The sequence below is a fragment of the Ursus maritimus genome, unplaced genomic scaffold (assembly GCF_017311325.1).
Source record: "Ursus maritimus isolate PB19 unplaced genomic scaffold, ASM1731132v1 scaffold_13, whole genome shotgun sequence".
NCBI classification, from domain to species: domain Eukaryota; kingdom Metazoa; phylum Chordata; class Mammalia; order Carnivora; family Ursidae; genus Ursus; species Ursus maritimus.
In genome coordinates, this window is record NW_024423675.1 from 49315719 (window position 1) to 49336110 (window position 20392).

General features: G+C 39.0%; 2 protein-coding genes across 2 annotated transcripts in view; both read left to right on the forward strand.

The window, feature by feature from the left end:
- The first annotated feature begins 4269 nt into the window (after positions 1-4269).
- LTV1 (LTV1 ribosome biogenesis factor) lies at positions 4270-18656 on the forward strand. Its single transcript, XM_008695035.2, has 11 exons — positions 4270-4505; positions 5514-5645; positions 7534-7707; positions 11763-11850; positions 13235-13373; positions 13737-13992; positions 15391-15518; positions 16837-16976; positions 17256-17308; positions 17498-17698; positions 17789-18656. Exons 1-11 carry the CDS (start codon positions 4503-4505, stop codon positions 17897-17899), a joined length of 1425 nt encoding a protein of 474 aa, XP_008693257.1. The 5' UTR covers positions 4270-4502; the 3' UTR covers positions 17900-18656.
- ZC2HC1B (zinc finger C2HC-type containing 1B) overlaps positions 18461-20392 on the forward strand; it is a 43085-nt gene continuing 41153 nt past the window's right edge. Inside the window, exon 1 of the mRNA XM_008695036.2 lies at positions 18461-18536. Coding sequence (XP_008693258.1) covers positions 18461-18536 — 76 coding nt within the window. The remainder of the gene's footprint in view (positions 18537-20392) is intronic.

Genomic DNA, 20392 nt, shown 5'->3' on the forward strand with positions numbered 1-20392 from the left:
TTTGTGTTTCCTTGGAAAATGATGCATTTTCAGACGAGTACACCCTTCCAGTTCTGGGTTTAGGAGGACTTTGAAAGTTTCCTTGCCTTTGAGCTATTTTACAACTTTGTAAGTTGTAGAAAGCTGACAGGAATGTGGAATAATTCTTGTCTCCAGACGCCTACATAATTTCTGTCCGGTGGAGGTTCAACGATCTTCCCTAGGTCACTGGGAAAGAAGCCAATGTTGTCTCCAATTGCATTCTTCTCAATATTCCTGCTCTTTAAATGTTTCTCTTCTTGGGATTGTCCTGTGAACTAATTGCAACATCCTATGTTTCTCTCATTAACAATGTTTTAAATAAAATCTTTACATGTGTTCACTTTATGCATATGTATGGGAGTCATGGGTTTACCATTAAAAAATTATCCTTGAGCAAATATTTATTGAACCTGATTATATTAGTATCTAACCTCTCCCATCTTTGTGCTTGTTTTATTTTTTTTTAAGATTTTATTTTCAAATAATCTCTATACCCAACATAGGGGCTCAAACTCACAACCCAGAGATCAAGAGTCACATGCTGTACGGACTAAGCCAGCCAGGTGCCCCTACTTTGGTTTTTAACTATCTTTACCTTTTTTTTTATTTTTTTAAATTTTTTTTTTAAGATTTGTTTATTTGACAGAGAGAGAAACAGCCAGAGAGAGAGGGAACACAAGCAGGGGAGTGGGAGAGGAAGAAGCAGGCTCCCAGCGGAGGAACCCGATGTCGGGCTCAATCCCTTAACACCGGGATCACACCTTGAGCCAAAGGCAGACGCTTAAGGACTGAGCCACCCAGGCGCCCCTATCTTTACCTTTTTTAGACACCAAATGTAACACTTCAAATCTTCACTATAAATACGTAAACAATACAATATATAAAACAATGTAAATAATTGTAAACAATGAAAAAATATATATAGTAGACATCTGAAGTTCCTATAATCCCAGCTCCTCCTGGAAAAGTGCCAGGGGCAGTTTGGTGCATAGTCGACCAGGTATTTTTCCGTGCTTGCACTACGATATTTCTGTGTAGAATGTTTTCCTATTTATAATTATTAACAACAACAACAACAAATGCCATTTGCATGGTGGTCTACAATCTGCTTTTTTCTGACTAAGTGCCCGTGTCGATCTGTGTCTCCTTAGAACAGCTGAACAATAGACCATGGCATTAATTTTTTTCAGTTAATCCCTTACTAGGGGAGTTTTAATTGCTTTATTATTCTCTATTAAAAACAGTGCTACAGTGAACATCCTGCTCCATCCATCTTGATGCTCTTTCCCTTTTTATAAATTAACTACCCCCATAAGCTCTATTAATATTGTCAAGCATGTAATTTCTAATTCCTAAAGTTACTGCTTCAGTGTCTAGTTAGTTTGGCTATATTTAAGCAAGTTTTCTCCACTTTTGTGTGCATTGATTTCCTGGTGCTGAGGGTCCCTGGGCAATGCTGATGGAGAACCACTGCTGAATGCGGTATCAATCGTGCTAAGATGGTAAATACGGTTTCAATAGGCAAGCTCATTTCACATGGAAAACAAAATTTTTCAAAGCCTAGACTAAACCAGGAATTAAAATTAATTAAATTAATTAAAATGAATTTACTAAAGTTCTGTTTAATCATTTTGAAATGCATGCCATTTATTAGAGCATACTAATAAGATTCTAGGAGAAGTATGGTTTGGATTTATTATCATTAATATTTCAGTTATGGGTGTTTTTATTATAGGAAATGTTTTTCTGTGTTAAGACAAGCCAGGGTTTTGTACATATACCATTTTAATGAATGCATTGTTCTAGATATTGTATTCAACAAATATTAAATGAACTCATATATATATCTATCTCATCAGAACGGGTTCAAACACATGTTAGCTCGCCACCTGTGTTGACTTTTTGAGATGGGGTATATTGTAATGGTTAATGGTGAAGGGTGTGCCTCTCAGGCTACACCTGAGTTCACATTTTGGCTGCATCACTTAATGGCTTTGTGCTCTTGGGCAAAAGTCCACTTAACGTTCTGTTTCTCAATCTCTAATCTATATATAACAAAAGGATAATGAGAGTAAATCTCCTAAATCCTTCTTTAAGAAATTAAAGAGTAAATATATGTAAAGTGCTTTGAACAATGCAATTCATATTGGGTCCTTGCTATGCTATGCCTGGGGAAGTAAATTAGGCAAGACAAAAATCCTTGTCCTCAAGTCAGTTACTGCAGTGAGAGTCTAAAGACAGAAGAAAATAGTATGGATTTACAATTTGAGGTAACTGAGTAGACTAATCACAGGGTACAGCGAGAACATGTGGAGTGGGCCATAGTTTCCTAGAGGCAGAAATGGCTAAGCTAACACTTGAAGAACAGGGAGGCGAGAGGAAGAGATTTTTTAGATGGACATAGCAAAGTCAACCTCTTTTAGGTACACTGGGGAACTGCAACAGTTTGATAAGTCTGAGTCATAGAGTGGTGTGTCGGGCTTAAGGAGACATGATGCTAAATTGATGGGTAGAGGCCAGATGAGAGAAACTGTTGGCTGCCATGCAGACGAGTTTAGACTTAATCCTGAGGCCAGAGGGTAGACTGGAAGGTTTTATATAGGAAAATGACATGATTGGATAAGAGTACTAAAAATGATAAATTTGATAAAAGGGGTAATGAGGTGATACCTTTGGATATTTAAAAGGTAGAATGGACAGAATTTGCTGGCTGCCCGCCTTATGGAGGCAGTGTAGCACATGGTTAAGAGTATGGCCTCCCAGACCAGACTGATGGGCTACACATCTAAACTTTTACATTTATTATGTGACCCCAGGCAAGTCACTTCAATGCTCTGAACTCCAGGCTCTATAAGACCGGCTAATTGTCATCTAACTACAGGTTTATCAACGGAATTAAATGACATAATGAATACAGTGAATATGATGTGTTAGTATTAGATCAGTAAATATATACAGTACTGAATATTACTCAAAATTAAAAAAAAAACAAACAACAAGCAATATAGTTAAGTGGTCAGGCTCTAGTCAGACTCAGGTTTAAATCCCTACTCTGCCATTTACTAGTGGTGTGACCTTGAGAAAGTTACTTAACTTTCCTGTGCCTAAGTTTTAGTATTTGTAAGATACTAGAAATAGTGCCTGTCTAGTGCTTGGTAAGGAAGACATGAGATAATTCAGGTAAAGTGCCAGCACATTAATTCATTTAAACAAACATTTATTGAGTATATGTGCCAGGCACTATTCTAGGACCCGAGTATAGACAGACATAGTAGTAAATAAGATCAATCAAAACAAAACAAAACCTGCCCTCATGGAGCTTAACTATATTGAATGTCCTGCACATAGGAGTGGTAGGTATTATATCTGTTAGAAAGCATCACCCCAAGACAATTTCTGTGGTCCTAATCTAAATTGTTTCTATAAGTTTTATTGTAATAAGAGTAATATTCCACAAATACTTATAGAGGTAATAGGAGGACATAAAGACACAGTCCAAGGTAACTCAGACATTGGAAAGACGCCAGAGATTGGGAAGGGGAAACACCAATTTGAGGAAAGATCTACCGATAAAACTATGAATGCATTAGCACTCTCTTTTGCCCAGGAAAAGCTGAGGATGTGCCAACACCTGCCTGAAATCTTCCCAAGAGGGGTGATTATAGCCTGTTTGCTTAAACCACGTTAAAACATTTGACGAACGACTTGGAAGAAAATAAACATTAGTATCCTCCTTACAAGATAAGGTATGCAAACAACAAAGAGATTCCAAATACATTAGTTGAAATGCCTCTACTGTCAACGGAATCTCGGAGGTTTTGTTCACCAGATCTTTGAACAAAGACCTGATTAAGCATGGTGCAGCCTAGAATAGCGAGGCCTTGATCCTTTGTTGCTAAGACAACCCACTCCCCGCCAGCCCCTAGGAGACGGAACCTGAAGCCTCAGTGACCCGGGAGGGTGGACACCTTCCTTCTGTTTGTGTACCTGTGTGTATGTTACGGATGGGAACAGGCAGGGCATACAATCGTCAACGGGGATGCTAAACACGTCGCCTCTGTTCTCGGTAGAGGGCGCTACAAAAGCAAGTTCCCCCAGAACCAGGAAGCCCCTCTTTCGCGCTTCACCGCCGCCACAAAGGCGCCCACGACTCCGTTTCCCAGTTTACTTAATTTTGACGGAAAAGCCCCGCCCTCCCGGGGTGAAAACAGCCCCACCTCCCAATAGCTTCTCGCGATCTTTGGACTGAGCGAGCTACAGGCAACTTCCGGCCGCGACCCCTACACCTCTTCGGCGATTGGCCCATTTCCATGGTCTGCGCTTAACTTCCTGTCTGGATCCCGTGTTGCACGTGTGGAAAGGCCTAAGGACGCCGCCGGCAGCTGGACCTCGCCGGCGTTGGTGTGGCAGCGAGTTACTTTTCCGGGACGAGGGGAGTGCGGTCGTGGCCCTTTTTGGGGTGAGCGCCGCACGGCTGCATAATGGTGAGCAGGTCTTCTTGTCTCGGGGATGGGGCGCTCTGGTTTTGCTGTCGGCCAGGTTCGTTCCTCAGGTGCCAGTGGCTGCTGAGGGCGGGGACAAGGAGGGCTGGCCTAGAGGGGCCGGGAGGAGGCTTGCGGCCCATTGCCCCGGTGTGATTACTCTCACCACCCTGGGCATACTTTGCAGTTTAGAGTGCGTCTCCCACAGCCAAACCTCCCTAGGGGGTGGACAGAGGAGAATGGCTTCCTCTTTACCTCGAGGGGCCTAGAAACCGGTGAACGCAGGACACAAACGCTTCACCCTGTGCTTCATGCCTCAGGAGGTGGGAGAGTTGGCTGGTTTCTCCAGACATTGGAGTGGCAGTTGTCTGCGCGTCTCTGCTCTGGGCAAAGGGAACTTGTGGGAGGGTCTAAGGTTGGGCCCAAAGCAAAATGGTTTACTTAACTGGGGTGATGCTTTCACAGTTTAGCAAGTCAAGTTGGGTAGGGTAGTGAGAGTGTTGAAAGAAATGATGAATCTTACTTAACTGTAGCAGTGTTGTCCCGGTTTCATTTAATAGTTGGTGCAACAGGTGTGTAACTTGATTGAAATGGTCTTCCCCAGATTTACCTGTGGCAGGTTGTCATTCTGATTCAACCTGTCAAGGGCCTTCTCTGAGCCAGCAGTCTAAAGTAACTTTCAGTCATTTGCACATCACTGTTTTCTTTACTTAAAATCATTTCTTTGGTGATTTGCTTGATAAGCATAGGGACTCTGACCTCACTGTCGTATCCCCAGCACCCATAACAAGGTTTGGCACAGAGTAAGTGCCAACAAGTGTACATTGAAGGGAAGTAAGTACAGATTTTGTTAAACATTGTTGATGTAGCCTACTATAGAAATGTAAGTTTTAGAAATCTGTTGATTCTTCACATAACTTACTGAAGGTTCCTATATGGACTATGGGTGTGTGTGTGTGTGTGTGTGTGTGTGTGTTTATAATGGCTTGTTCTGATTCTGTTTCTTTGAAGCCTCACAGGAAGAAAAAGCCTTTTATAGAGAAGAAGAAAGCTGTATCTTTTCACCTGGTCCACCGGAGTCAACGAGATCCTTTAGCAGCAGATGAGACTGCACCCCAGAGGGTTCTGTTACCCACACAGAAAGTAGGTCCTGTTCGTTACCCAGTAAGTTTGCAGGTGGACTGTCAGTAGTTTCTAAATAAATCGTTAGCTGCTGTTCTCTGACAGCTGTGATCTTTTGGGAAACAAAATCTGTGAGTTAAATTTTCAATAAATGTGATGATTTTTTCTTGCATATTGGATTGAGAGGGTAAAGCATCTTTGAGGTATTTAAATGAGCAAATCTTGTACAGTAATAGTAAATATTTACTAAACCAGTTACAGTGCTGCATGATACTATTTAGGGCATATCTCTGCTTTCTTTCCTTAAGATCCTGTCATTTTCAAAACCACAAACTACCATTTTGTCTCCTCATCACTCATCTCATGAAATGGAAAACATGAGAGCTCATGAATTAGCTTTAGAAAATGCCAGAAAGCTTTTAAAAGGTTGATTTGATAATTACCAGACTGTAAGTGTGGGAAAATTTGAAAGGAAGTCTTGGAGAACATTGGCCATATTTAGCTTTTTATTAAAGCTTATTTGTGTTGTATGTTGAGAAATTTTTTTGCATATAAACACAAGAAATTGTACTTGATTTTCAAGGCCCTTTAATCAGTTAACCCTCCCAAGTACATGATAAAACAATGTGTGTGTGCTTCTTGGCTTGAATTTTTTTTTTATTGAAGTTAGTTAGACATACAATGTTATGTTAGTTTCAGGTGTACAGCATAGTGACTTGGCAAGTTTATATGTTACACTGTGCTCACCACAGGTGTCGTCACTGTCTGTCATACACAATACTATTATAGTACCATTGGCTGTATTCCCTCTGCTGTACCTTTTCTTTCCATTACTTATTCATTACATAACTGGAAGCCTATATCTCCTACTCCCCTCCACTCGTTTTGTCCATCATTTGCCTCCCTCCCTTCTCGCAGCCATAGTTTTGTTTTTTGTATTTATGTATCTGTTTCTGTCTGGTTTTTTTGTTTTTTTTTTTAAGATTTTATTTATTTGAGAGAGAGCACAAGTAGGGGGAACGACAGAGGGAGAGGGAGAAGCAGACTCCCTGCTTGAATAGGGTGGCCAACGCGGGGCTCAATCCCAGAACCCTGGGATCATGACCTGAGCCATAGGTAGATGCTTAACCGACTGAGCCACCCAGGCGCCTCTATGGATCTGTTTCTGCTTTTTTCTTTTTTAGATTCCACATACAAGTGAAATCATATGGTATTTGTCTTTCTCTGACTTATTTCACTGAGCATAATACCCTCTAGGCCCACCGTGTCACAAATGGCAAGATCTTTTTTATGGCTGAATAATATTCGTGTGTGTGTATGTATACACACTACATCATCTTTATCCATTCATCTATCAGTGGACACCTGGGTTGCTTTCATATCTTGGCTGTTGTAAGTAATGCTGCAGTAAACATAGGAGTCTGTATATTTTTTCAATCAATGTTTTCATTTTCTTTGGGTAAATAGTAGTGGAATTACTCAGTTTTATGCTATTCCTATTTTTAATTTTTTGAAGAACCTCCATTCTGTTTTCCACAGTGACTTGACCAATTTATATTCCCAGCAACAGTGCACAAGTGTTCCTTTTTTTCCACATCCTCACCAACATATTTTTTTTGTCCTTATCTTGTCTTGAATTGTTACACAGAAATGTCTAGTAGAAGCAGGAATTGTTTTCATTCCATTTAAATTTTATATAGCACTCGGGTTCAGAAACTGTTTTTGGGTTTTTCTGGGTTTTTGTTTTGTTTTTGTTTTTTTTTAGTTTGTCAAGAGTTCTTTGTCTCATGTCTGTCCGCCACAATGTTCATATGCCATCTGTGTCCTATTCTAAAAGCTGTCTACACTGGAGGGTTCCTATGGCTTACGCTTGGAGGAGGTACTAATTCCATTTTGTTTATTATCCTAGATAAATGATGAAGAAAGGCGAGCAGAACAGAGAAAGTATGGTGTGTTCTTTGATGATGACTATGACTATCTGCAGCACCTCAAGGAACCATCTGGGCCCTCCGAGCTTATTCCCACAAGTACTTTCAGTGCACCCAACAAAAGAGATGAAAAAGAGGAAACTTTAGTAATTTCGGTAAGACTTCTTATCAATGTATTTGGGAGTGAGTGAAGAAACCACTTATAAATCGAGATAACTGAGGCAAGAAATGGTATCAATCTTAACGCAAAAATAAGCCATGCCCTACTTAAAATTATATATGTGTGTGCACATGTGTACCATCAGGAGAGAGTAGGCTGCCTGTTCTCTGGTGGCAGCTGTGAAAGTAGGCGCCTTTGGGGCATCTGGGTGGTGCAGTCAGTTAAGCGTCCGACTCTTGGTTTTGGCTCAGGTCGTGATCTAAGGGTTGTGAGATCAAGCCTCAAGTCAGGCTCTGCGCTGAGTGCAGAACCTGCTTAGGACTCTCTCCCTCTCCCCCTTTTCCCTGCTCACACGCACATGTGTCCTCTCTCTGTTTCTCAAATCTTTGTGGGGAGAAAAGCAACAGGGTTGACAGGGTTAGAATTTTGATTAAAAGTTGTGGTCATGTTAGATAGGACCTTTCAATAGAAGAAAAGCAGCTGACATTGTGTATGTTAACAACTATTCAGTGTCATAAAGTGTCTTCTAAGATAGAGCTTAATTTTTGCAGAATGTTCAGATCTTTAACAGTTGTAATAAGCTGCAGGCTAACAATAAGACAATAGAAGCAGTAGATTGTAATGAAGTTACTGTGACTCTTCTCAACCAAAATGCAGTCCACTTTAATTTTTTTCTTTTAAGTGTAAACTAGAGCAGCTGTTTATATGAAATTAGAACTACTAATTTAATTTCTGTTTTTCTCCCGTTAATGTTAAAGATACCCGTGTCTTATGCCTTTATCTTTTTATTTAGTATTAATATACAGTAAATTGTCATGTGAAACTTTATATTACCTGGCACTTAAAAAGACAAAAAGAAGATACTCATTTATTGGGTTTATTAACAAAAAAGAAGAGTTAGAAAGGGCACCAAATTCTCCCACTTCTCATTTTCCACTCCTCTCATGGTCTAGGCATTCTTTTCCACGGGGAAGTGTAATCGTAGCTCCTCCAGTCTATAGTTTGTGCTTACGGGGAGTCGAAGGGTTAGATTTCAGGGTGTTATCCCAAAGGAAGGTAATGAATGCAACTGATCCCTCGCTTCCTAGGTTGTAGCTCTCTTGTAAGGCTGCATACTGCACCCCTGCATCTCTGTCATAACAGCCAGCTTCTGTTATTCTTCTTTCCCGAGGTGACATTATCAGGAGTAGGGTATGGATCTTAGTGGCTCACCTCCTTCCAAGACTCGGAGGGAGGGGAGAGTGTCCAGTAGTTGTTCAACTTTATCTTAGGGAGAAAAATCCTTAATAAAGTTCCAAGATTCTTCTGACTGAATCGTATTGGCTTTTAAAAGATTAGTTTTTGAAAGATTAGCTTTTAATCCTTAATTCATTTTGGGTAAAGGTAATCATTATTTAATTGGCTTTTTAATAGAATAAGGCTCTTAAATGGACACTTCAGTGATGTTTATAAGGGTGAGTGAATTATGTTTAAAAACAAAAATGCTATCTGTTTTCTGTAGCATGATGAAAAAATATGGATGAGTCCCATATGCTTTTTTTGACTTTAAAGTAATTTGTAACAAAGCACCAAAATTGAGTAAATCAGAAATATTGAATAAACCGTAGAAACAAAATAAAGCAGTATAGAAGTAGTTCTGCTAAGTAGCCCAATTGTCACATGAAAGAAAGCAGGTACGGCCATGGTAGAAAGCAGCTGGGCAAACTCAACAGAGTTCAGAACTATTGCAAATAAAAAACATACATGTTTCTTTTTTAAAAAAGTAGTATCTAAACTAATTGTGTATATGATTCTTTGACTGTTTTTCAAGATTCGAAAAAGATCTCCAAAGGTAAATTCACTAAACATAAGCCAGTCCTTTTTTTTTTTTTTATAACCCCACATTGCAAGGATAGATAATCACAGAGTATCTTTAAAATAGCAAAATGGGGCGCCTGGGTGGCTCATTCGGTTAAATGTCTGACTCTTGATTTCGACTCAGATCATGATCTCAGGGTTGTGAGATAAAGCCCCACATCAGGCTCCAAGCTGAGTGTGGAGCCTGCTTGGGATTCTCTTTCTCCCTGTGCCTCTCCTCTCTCTGCTTGTGCATGTGTGCTCGCTCTCGCTCTCTCTTTCAAAAAAAAGCCCAGCCAAACAAATCACATATTTTGTAATTTTTAAAAAGTAATGATGTAATATACCAAAAATCATTAAATTGTGCACTTTCAGTGGCTGAATTGTATGGTTATGTTAATTCTATCTCAGTAAAGCTTTTCTTAAAAAAAAAAATGAGACTATAGTGGAATACCAGATCTTTTCCTAGGCTTATGCCACCAAGGAACACATTTTGGAAGCTAAGTTTGCTGGGTGCGCACTCCTCTACGTAGCTTTTTAGTCATGCTCCTCAGAGGCTTCCAATTCCGCATGCTCTGTGAGCCCGTAAGAATATACATCTCATCTTTGTGCCTGCTGCTAGACTGAGGATGAGGTGAGTGGTGAGGTACAAGAGACAGATAGCATGGGGTGACCCTCACATTGGTAACTGGTTGAAAAGATCACACTAAAGCACAAGGACCAGTCAAATAATATGTGCTGGCACATATTGAGGTATGTTGTGTATGGTGTGAAGAATGAAGGGATTTACCTGAAGGAACGGTCTAGAAGAGTGATCAAGAAGGGCTTTATGGAGGAGGGAGGAACTGATCTGGGCATTCAAGGGTGGGTTGTGTTGAAGACAAGAAGGAAACATTCCAGTCTGAAGGGACATAGAGGTAGTATGTGGATCATAGTGTCTGGCATATGTGTGCTCCATAAATTACTTCGAATTATTCCATGATGCGAGGAGCTGGATGTGATTTACATGGAGGTCATACTATTAAGTAACAGGAATAAATTTGAATATGTAGAGTAATAAGTAGGCCTTGATTTTACAGACCTTGAAAATCAGGAGTGAAAAATCAAAACCTGTTATAAGTTCAAGAAGGTCACATTATAAAATAATAAAGAAGTTTTTATCTGGAAGTGTTATGAAGGTTGGATTAGGTGTGGACTATCTCAACAGTGGTGGTAGTAATCTGTGTGTTGGTTAGCCATGAGTAAGATGGTGCCCAAAAGACTGATACGAAATCACAGTATACAAGAGAGTTCAGAGGGCTATAGAGATGGAGAGAAATGATTTATGACCACCCCAGGATTAAGATGGCCAATTCAGAGAAATGCTCTGCCTTTACCAAAGATTGGCATGTTATCTCATTTTAAGAGGGAAAAGATAAATTTTGAAACTTGAGGAGAGTGGCATTACAAAACCTGGATTTGAATCCCAGAACCTCACTTAATGACCAGTTTGAGGCAGGCATGGCATTTGTCCTTTCTTAGCTTTTGTTGGCCATCACATGCTGATATCTCACAAGGATTAAATGGAATAATATGCTGGAGGAGGCTTTGTGAAGTATTCCAAGGAAGCTGCTTGTGAGAGGATGGTGGGCTATACAGGTTTCAAATATTTTACTAGAGTACGAGTGAGCGAGAAGGCAGGACTTAGTTGGATGCGTTTTCCTAGGACTGCTGTAACAGATTACCACACCTTACCACTGGGTGGCTTAAAACAACAGAAATTTATTCTCTAACAGCTCTGGAGGCCAGAAGTCTGAAAGTAAGCTTTCGGCAGTGTTGCTTCCATTGTGGGGGTGGCTTAGGGCAAGAACATTGTCCCTCACCTATCTCCTCACTTTTAGTGGTTGCCAGCAATCCTTTGTGTTCCTTGGCTTATAGATCCATCACTCTAGTCTGCTCTCGTCTTCACATGGCATTCTTTGTGAAGAATGTGTGTCTTTGTGTCATCACATGCCCTGGTTACAGGGACACACCAGTCTTTATGAATTAGGACCCACTGTAATCCACTGTTACCTCAGTTTAACTAATTAAATCTGCAAGGATCCTGTTCCCAAATAAGGTCACATTCTGAACTGCTGGGTGGACATGAATTTTGGCCGGGGCGGGGGGGGACACTTCGGTATAGTAGTTTAGAAGTATTTCTCAAACTAACCATTGTGTAATTTCTCTTTCAAGACCACAGGAATTAAGTTGCCTTCATCAGTATTTGCATCAGAGTTTGAGGAAGATGTTGGATTGTTGAATAAAGCAGCTCCTGTTTCAGGTGTGCTTAATTTCTTGAACTTTTTGAGTGACTTGATCTGTGTTTTACAAAAGGAAAGCATAGTAACGATAAGAGTTTTTCTCTCTCTAATAAAGTGTTAAAACAATTGACATGTCTGAATTCAGATTAGAGGTCATTAGGAAGGGATGAGTGATAGGGGTTCTTTTTTTATTGCCATCAAATTCTTAGTCTTTGGAGTTCCTATTTGGAGAGGAAAATGGGAAAATTGGTCTTGAAGATCGAGTAGGGAATTTTAACCTTGACCTAAATTGATGATACTCACTTAGCCTTAACATACATAGAGACTTAGTCTGCTTTCATTCTCCCAAGACTATAAGTATTTTTTAGAAGTCCATTTTACCATCTGTTCCAGATACACTGAAAAATTGTTTGTTTTTTTTCCAGTATTAACATTGTATTTTAGAACAAACAAGTAATATTTGGTATTTTCTCTTAAATTGCCTTAATTATTAACCAATATTTGCCATGTAACATTCATTCATTTATTTGTTCTATAGATTTTTGAATTGCCACTACGTGATGGGGTGTTGGGTTAAATCAGAATAAAACATAATCCCTGACCTCAAGGAATTTATCATCAGTTGGGAAGGATAGACAATAAATAGGAAATTACAGTTACAGTACAAATGAATCAATAATGGTTTAGTTAATAGTGGGCAAGGTGTTCTGGAGAAAATGGTGTCTAAGTTGATTTCTTAGGTAGAAGGTAGGTAGGTGGATAAAGGAGGGTGGGGTGGGGAGGAGAGGATATTCCAGAAAACGATGTGCAAAATTGAGAGTACATGAATAGGAAACCACATTTTAGCATGCCTCGAATCAGTGGTAAGAGTTAATGTGAAATGAGGCTGGAGAGTCAAGCAATGGCCATCTAGGAAGGATGTTGGAAGCCATGTCAGTTTACGAGGTTGAACTTGAAGTTTCTGTGGACTCCTATTTTTATACCCAAAAGACCATAGCTGAAGAAACAGGCTTAGGATTTATTAAAATCTGCTAGGCTGGAAAGATAGTTCACCAGGCTGCACATACTTAATTTGAGGTACTTCTAACAGGTGAATTTAAAGCCCAGATTCTTCCTACAGGTTAAAACCTTGAATTTTACAAAATAGATGCAGTTTAATATTGCAGATCTATAATGCAAGAATTTTTACAATTGGGTACTGAAACCAGAGGTATTTTTTCCCGTATTTTATTTTCTTGCAGTCGTGTCTGTCTGTTCCTCACTAGGCCAAACTTGAAGATTTTAATCATTTTTCAATTCTCAGTACATAAGTAGCATGTGACATATAATAGGTACTCAGATTTTGTTAAGTAAAGGAATCCTGTTTTTTGGGGAATTACTGTTCAATTTTTGTTTTCCTTCTAGGACCTCGGCTGGATTTTGATCCTGACATTGTCGCCGCTCTTGATGATGATTTTGACTTTGATAATCCAGATAATCTGCTTGAAGATGATTTTATTCTTCAGGCCAATAAGCCAACAGAAGAGGAGGGAACAGATATACAGTATGTGTGGTTTCTTTCAAATCAGGGATGACCTGACTATTGCTTCTTCAGTAGGATGGTACCTATAGAATGTTATAACTGGAACAGATCTCTGAGAGCATTTAGTATTAGACTTTTGTATTTTAGAGCAGAAAATGTGAAACTCGAGGTCTTTACAAACCAACAATAGGTGGGGCTAAAGTCCAAGTTGCCTCATTGCTGGTTCATTACTTTTCCAGCCATACCAGACAGGTCAAGCAGCACAGCTGTTCCTGCCTAAACAGGAATCCTCCCTGAAATACCCTCAAATTTTACTTGTGTAAAGTCATTTGGTTCTGTTGTTTCTCAAGTTGTTTTGACAGTTAATTTATGACTCTGACTTAGGAAATTTGAGGCTGAAGATGACAGTGAGTGGGAAGACATGGATGATGAGAAGGAAAGAGGTAGTGATGACGATAACTATGGCTCTGCGGGCTCATCAGATGAGGCCATGTCTGTCCCTGGAAAACCTCCTGGGACTGTAGAAAATCACTTCTTCTGGGAAGAGGAAACGAAAAGTCGCTTTACCGAATATTCTATAACATCCTCAGTCATGAGGAGAAATGAACAGCTGACTCTTCATGATGAGAGATTTGAGAAGGTAAGGTCCCCAAATAAGGGGTCTTTTAATACTAGTTCCTGGTAAATATCATATGACCTTAGAACTCAAACCAGAACTTTCAGCATTAGAAATAGCCTATGTTTTATTAAAACAGATCATAAAACCATCCTAGTTTTAATTCTGGAAAGAATGCATATAGGTCAGAGATAGCCGATGGAATCTCTGGACTTTCCTCAGAGACATTTGACATTTTGATTCTGAACCTCTGATTCCAATCCCCAAGATTATGCTGTTTTCCTCAAGCATTGGTCTGAGCATAAACAAAATTCCATTGCTTTCAGTTTTTTGTATGTGTTTGCTCACTGACATCCCAAGGTCTAACATGATATATGATAGGAATTCAAGCTATTCAGTAAATGATGAGTAAATGAATGAATGAACAGTTTCCTTCAAGGCGAATCTAAAAGGTTCTAACTTTGCTATCTTTTCAGTAAGTACTAGTAGGCAAATTATTACAAATAATTTCACTCTTCAGGAGTCACATCACCCCGTATTTACCCTTAATAGCATTCTAGTAATACAGTAAACATCATCTAAACAAGAATGAAATTTGTATTTATTTTTATTTTTTTAAGTAGTCTCCATGCCCAATGTGGGGCTTGAACTCAGTCACCTTGAGATCAAGAGTTCCATGTCCTAACTAATGAGCCAGGCAGGCACCCCTGAAATACATACATTTAAAGGAGACTGTTTAGTTATATGGTCTTTTACTTTGCATAATCAGTGAATTTGAAAACATCTGTAAAATATTCTGAGGTAAAGATTTCTACCTAGCTTTGCTCTCCAAGCTGAACAGAATGATTGCCTTTCATTTTCCTATTAAATGGCAGGGTATCTGGGGGGCACCTGGGTGGCTCAGTCACTTAAGTGTCCAACTCTTGAATTCAGCTCAGGTCACGATCCCAGGGTTGTGGTCTCAAGCCCTGCATCGGGCCCCATACTCACTGGGGAGTTTGCTTGAGATTTTCTCTCTCCCTCTCTTCCTCATCCCGCTTGGATTCTTTCTCTCAAATAAATCTTTATGAAAAAATGGTAGCCTGTTTTCAGTCTAAGTGTAAGTCTTAAAGTACTGGGTAGAATGTCTTCCACAATCTGTTGTCATGGTGCTAATCCTGCTAATATAATGGTAGTTATGATCTCAATCGTAGTGCTTAAATATTGTGTAGGAATAAAATTAATGTAAAAATTGGGGTGCCTGGCTGGCTCAGTTGATGGAGCATGTGACTTGATCTTGTGGTTGGGAATTTGAGCCCCACTTGGGTGTAGAGATCACCTAAAAAAATAAAATCTTAAAAAAAGATTATGTAAAAATAACATTTTAAATGTTATTGTCTTAATACATTATTTTTCATAGCATCTTTTCTCTCTGTATTCAAGTTTTATGAGCAATATGATGATGATGAAATTGGAGCTCTGGATAATGCTGAATTGGAAGGTTCCATTCAAGTAGACAGCAATCGCTTAGAGGAAGTCTTGAATGACTACTACAAAGAGAAGGCAGAGAAGTACGATGACTTTTCCTTGTTTACTTGCTTTTTTGCATTTTTAAATAAAGTCTGTATTTGGACATCTGAATCTAGAAAATTATCCAGTCAGAATCTATATTAAGAAAATGGTATGTTTTGGGACGCCTGGGTGGCTCAGTCTGTTAGGAGGCTGCCTTCAGCTCAGATCATGATCCCAGGATCCTGGGATCGAGTTTCGTATCGGGCTCCTTGCTCATTGGGGAGCCTGCTTCTCCCTCTGCCTGCCACTCCCCCTACTTGTGCTCTTTCACTCTCTGACAAATAAATAAAAAATCTTAAAAAAAAAAAAAAAAAAAGGAAGAAAGAAAATGGTATGTTTTCCATAAACTTTGACTCACATTTTGATATTAACGTTCTTTTTTTTTTTTTTAAAGATTTTATTTATTTATTTGACAGAGATAGAGACAGCCAGCGAGAGAGGGAACACAAGCAGGGGGAGTGGGAGAGGAAGAAGCAGGCCCCCAGCAGAGAAGCCTGATGTGGGGCTCAATCCCATAAGGCCAGGATCATGCCCTGAGCCAAAGGCAGACGCTTAACCGCTGTGCCACCCAGGCGCCCCTGATATTAAGGTTCTGAAGCTGACTGTAACATTGAGTGGGAACCTACTGAGAACCACTTTCTCTATGGCTCGGATCTAGAGCTAGGGTTAGAGCTGGGGGTGTGAGGTCACATTCAACTTGGAGAATGAAGTGGTGCTTTGGCATAAAAGTTAGTCTGATCTCTAATTATATACACTTTTCATCTTCTTAAAATGCCGGGTATTCTGAAAAGTTGGTATTTATGGGTCATAGAAAGATAAGAGTTTGTCTCTCCAGCCATATTAGCATAACTTTACGGCCATATATTTGACCAATCAGCTCAGCATCCATATCGAGGTGATTTTTCTGCAAGAAACTAATGAGGTGTTTACATTTGCTGGAAGGGTCTAGTATTTCATGATCACCATCATTTGTAGATCCTACGGTAGGACAAGGGCTGTGCATTTTGAGTGGATGTGTGACTACTTTGGAGAGACAGATTGGGTAATACTTTTTGAGGCTTTAAAAAAAAAAAAGACATGCTTTAGGAAACTTACTATCTTGTTCAATGTGTTATAACCCTGCAAAGATCCCTTTTCTGTCAGCAGAATGAATGTCCAAAACCTGCTGGAGGGGAGAGTTGGGGCTGGGGAGAGCTAGGATTTTTTTTTAATGGTATTGTTTCCATAGCTCTTTAAATGCAGTTTTAGTAACAGTATAATAATGGGTGGTGTTTTTCCCCCCTCTTCTGTGTTCATTTTTGAAAACTCATCCACAAGTTGTGTAAAACTGAATACTCTTGAACCCTTCGAGGATCAGGACTTGCTAATGAATGAACTTGATGAGTCTGAGGAGGAAGACGTTATTACTGTTGTTCTTGAAGAAGCCAAAGAGAAGTGGGATTGTGAATCTATTTGTAGTAAGTATTGTAGTGTCCATTTTACTACTAAAGGTATGATAGTAATTTTAAAGTATTAATAATACATCAATTTATTGAAAAAGTACATGTTTTGTGAAAATGATTTGGAAAAAGTAATATTCCCATTACTAAGTTGCAAACAATTTAAAAACATTTAGAAGAGAGACTCCATTGTTATTTGGAACTATGAAAAAAAGTTGGGGATACAGTAGGAACTCAATAGTGTTTTGCTGAATTGAAAGTGTACTTATTGGTACATGTTTATTTGTGTTTTTAAAGGTACATACTCAAATTTATATAACCATCCACAACTTATCAAGTATCAACCAAAGGTAAGCCCTAGGGTCCTGAGCTATTTGAAGTACGCAATGCAGAAATTGTACAAATTATTTTCTCACAGAGGCTGTATCCCTTTGTGGCTGGGAGCACTATTAGGAAAAGCAACAACAGTGTGTCATTAGTGAACCGTTTTTTAATAGGAATGGGAAATGACCTTAGTATGATTTTTATCTTTATTTCAGCCCAAACAAATCCGAATATCTTCTAAAACAGGAATACCTCTCAATGTCTTACCTAAGAAAGGACTCACAGCAAAACAAGTTGAACGAATGCTGATGATTAATGGCAGTGATCTGCCAAAGGTGTCAACCCAACCTCGATCTAAAAATGAAAGCAAAGAAGATAAAAAAGCAAGAAAGCAAGCTATAAAAGAGGAGCGCAAGGTAATGGGAGATGGTCATGGAAATTTTGTTCTATAAAATTAGTCTTCATCAGTTTAAAGATTTGAGTAACATGAATGTATTCTTATACAGGAACGGAGAGTGGAGAAGAAAGCTAACAAATTAGCCTTCAAACTGGAGAAAAGAAGGCAGGAAAAGGAGCTCTTAAACTTGAAGAAGAATATTGAGGGACTAAAGCTATGATGGTAGAACATTTAGGATAAGGTGCCTTCCCCACTGAGGCATCTCGTTATGTTCAGTATTGAACAAGGATCTTCAAAGAGACAAACCTATTTAATCTGCCATTTTTACTGGCAGGTATTTATACCACCAAGTTTTCTCTGCCATCTGTCTTGTAAATATTGTAACATTTTAAAACTTAATATTATAAGCTTAGAATTTGCTCCGAAATAAATGATTTCACAAATGTGAAATGTTTGGATGAGTTGGAGGAAAACATCTTCATAACATAAATGGAATTGGTGTATTCTTCATTTATTTGTATGGTTGTCCCAGCTGTCTTGTGCAGATGTTCTCAAATATTTCTTTGAAACCTTTCCACTCCTTTTCAGGAGTTAAGTGGTTTAATTTGCTGTATGTAGAAAAGCGACCCCGTTAAACTCCATTTTGAAACGCTGAGTGGTTATGAGTTTTTGTGAGAAGATTCCACTGGTAGGAACTAAGTTTCCCCCTGCTGTATGCAAAGGGCTGTTTCAAAAAGGATGGTAAATATGAATATTAGGATTGTAGGGACTCAATTACTGGATGACTTACTTTTGGAATTTAGGAAGAGTGAAGACAGGAAGCAGAAGCAGAAATCAAGACAACGTCCTTGGCTTCAGTGAGTACCTGGCTCGAAATCAGAAATATTTACTTCAGTTTAAACTAGAAAGTTTGTCTTTTCAACATTATTTAATGCTTGGAACCATTCATATTTGATTAAAAGATGTAGTTGAAAATTTTCCTTGTTTTTTGGTGAGGTTGGTTTGGTGGTTTTTTTTTTTTTTCCTGTAAACTTTTTCAAGGCTCAAGCAATGACACCATCACAATTGTTAATTATTTGGTAAACTGTGACTCCCTTGCAACATACGAGTTGTTAGTGACCTTTGTTTATGTGTCCATGACTAACGTGTTGCTATCTGGACTGTTCTGGGGAAAACACACACACACACACAAACTGTGGACACTGTGGTCTGAGTTGGGAACAGAATGGCTGAGGCAGAACCATTTTCAGCTGGTGAGCTGCATTTGATAACTAAATTATTAGAAAGTGTCTTCTATAATTCATTTGAATATGGCTTTTCCAAAGTTGGTGTTGTCTTGTTCTGTTTGTTTTAAATTGTAAATCTAAGTATTCTAGGATTTTTTTAAGAGCTATAAAAAACAGTAGCATTAGGTATTTGGCCAACATTGATACAAAAAACTCAGCTGAAGAGCTTGTCATTATAGAAGTAGAATCTAACTGGGGATTATATATTTAAATGCTGATCTGCAGAAGCAAAGGGTCAGATGAGGGTTTATGTTAGTATTGTGAATGTATTAAATCCTAAGAAGATTGATCATTTATTTCGGTAGCTATCTCAATTGAAGGTTCTTAAAACCAGCAAGAATCTTAAAGACTTGGAATATTATTTTGACTTGATGCTATTCAAATTCCTTCTTAGGAGCTCCTCATATCACTTCACCTATCCAAAGTGTTTAAATCAGCACATACATATTTTGCAGTCAAGGAAATGTGACTGTAAGCCAAGAGTCTTACTGAAGCATTATTGTGATTTAGGCTGATTATCCTCCAGATTTAAAGATCTTAATTTTATTCTAGAGAACTAACCTTACATATTCTGAATTATTTTGTAGAATTTTGGAATATTTACGATTTGAGTTGTCTCTAACAATGGTTAGGAACAGGACGGTCATGGCAAATGTTGAAAGTCCAGAGTGATAAGGGGGTTTTTGCCTTCAAGGACTGCCTCTTCTGAGGCAGCAACTAGCAACACCAGGTCACTGATAAGTACCACTTGAAATGAGGGTCTTGGTACTTGCTTTTCCCCCTGAAGTGCTCTTAATGCGGATAAAGCTTCCTCAAGGTTGGTGTTCAGTTGTCAACTCCACTACAAACTTTCACCTGGCCGTGTAATGATAGCAACATCCCTCCCTTGCATTTTTGAAGCTTCTTCCCTGCTTTATGGTCTCCTTGGCATCTCTTGGCATGTGAGCTGTATCTTGTTACTTAGTTTCCTCTCAGGAGAACAAACTGAGGGCGGGGAATTTTTATTTACTGCTTTATCCCCATAGCCTACAATATCTCCTGCCATTTGGTAAATGATCACTAGGTAGTATATAAATAAATGGATAGGGAAGAGAGTTCACCAAAGAATTGCTTAACTTGGAACAATAGGACCGAGCCTCAGTGTTAGCTAGGAGAAAGAAGGCCTAAGACATCCCAGGTAGGAGCAAAGTCATGAAGGGTTTGCCTGGTGTGCCTTAAGTACCTCTTTTGTATGAGAACTTAATGCTTGTTATAAAATCACTTTTTTAGATACTTTAGAGCTGTTTTTTTCAATAAGGCTGAGTATCAAAAGCTATCACTATTTGTGTATATTAACTGTGGTCCATTGTATCCACATCTCCATTGTGACATCATCAAATGATCTCAGGTAAAGGACAACTCCAGCCATCTTGTAACTTTATAGTTAC

What these genes read in the sequence shown, in the direction of transcription:
- LTV1 (XM_008695035.2), top strand. An exon ending in GAGGAGGGAACAGATATACA is followed by an intron (nt 13,374 to 13,736) that starts GTATGTGTGGTT and finishes ACTCTGACTTAG; the next exon opens with GAAATTTGAGGCTGAAGATG. An exon ending in TTATCAAGTATCAACCAAAG is followed by an intron (nt 17,309 to 17,497) that starts GTAAGCCCTAGG and finishes TCTTTATTTCAG; the next exon opens with CCCAAACAAATCCGAATATC.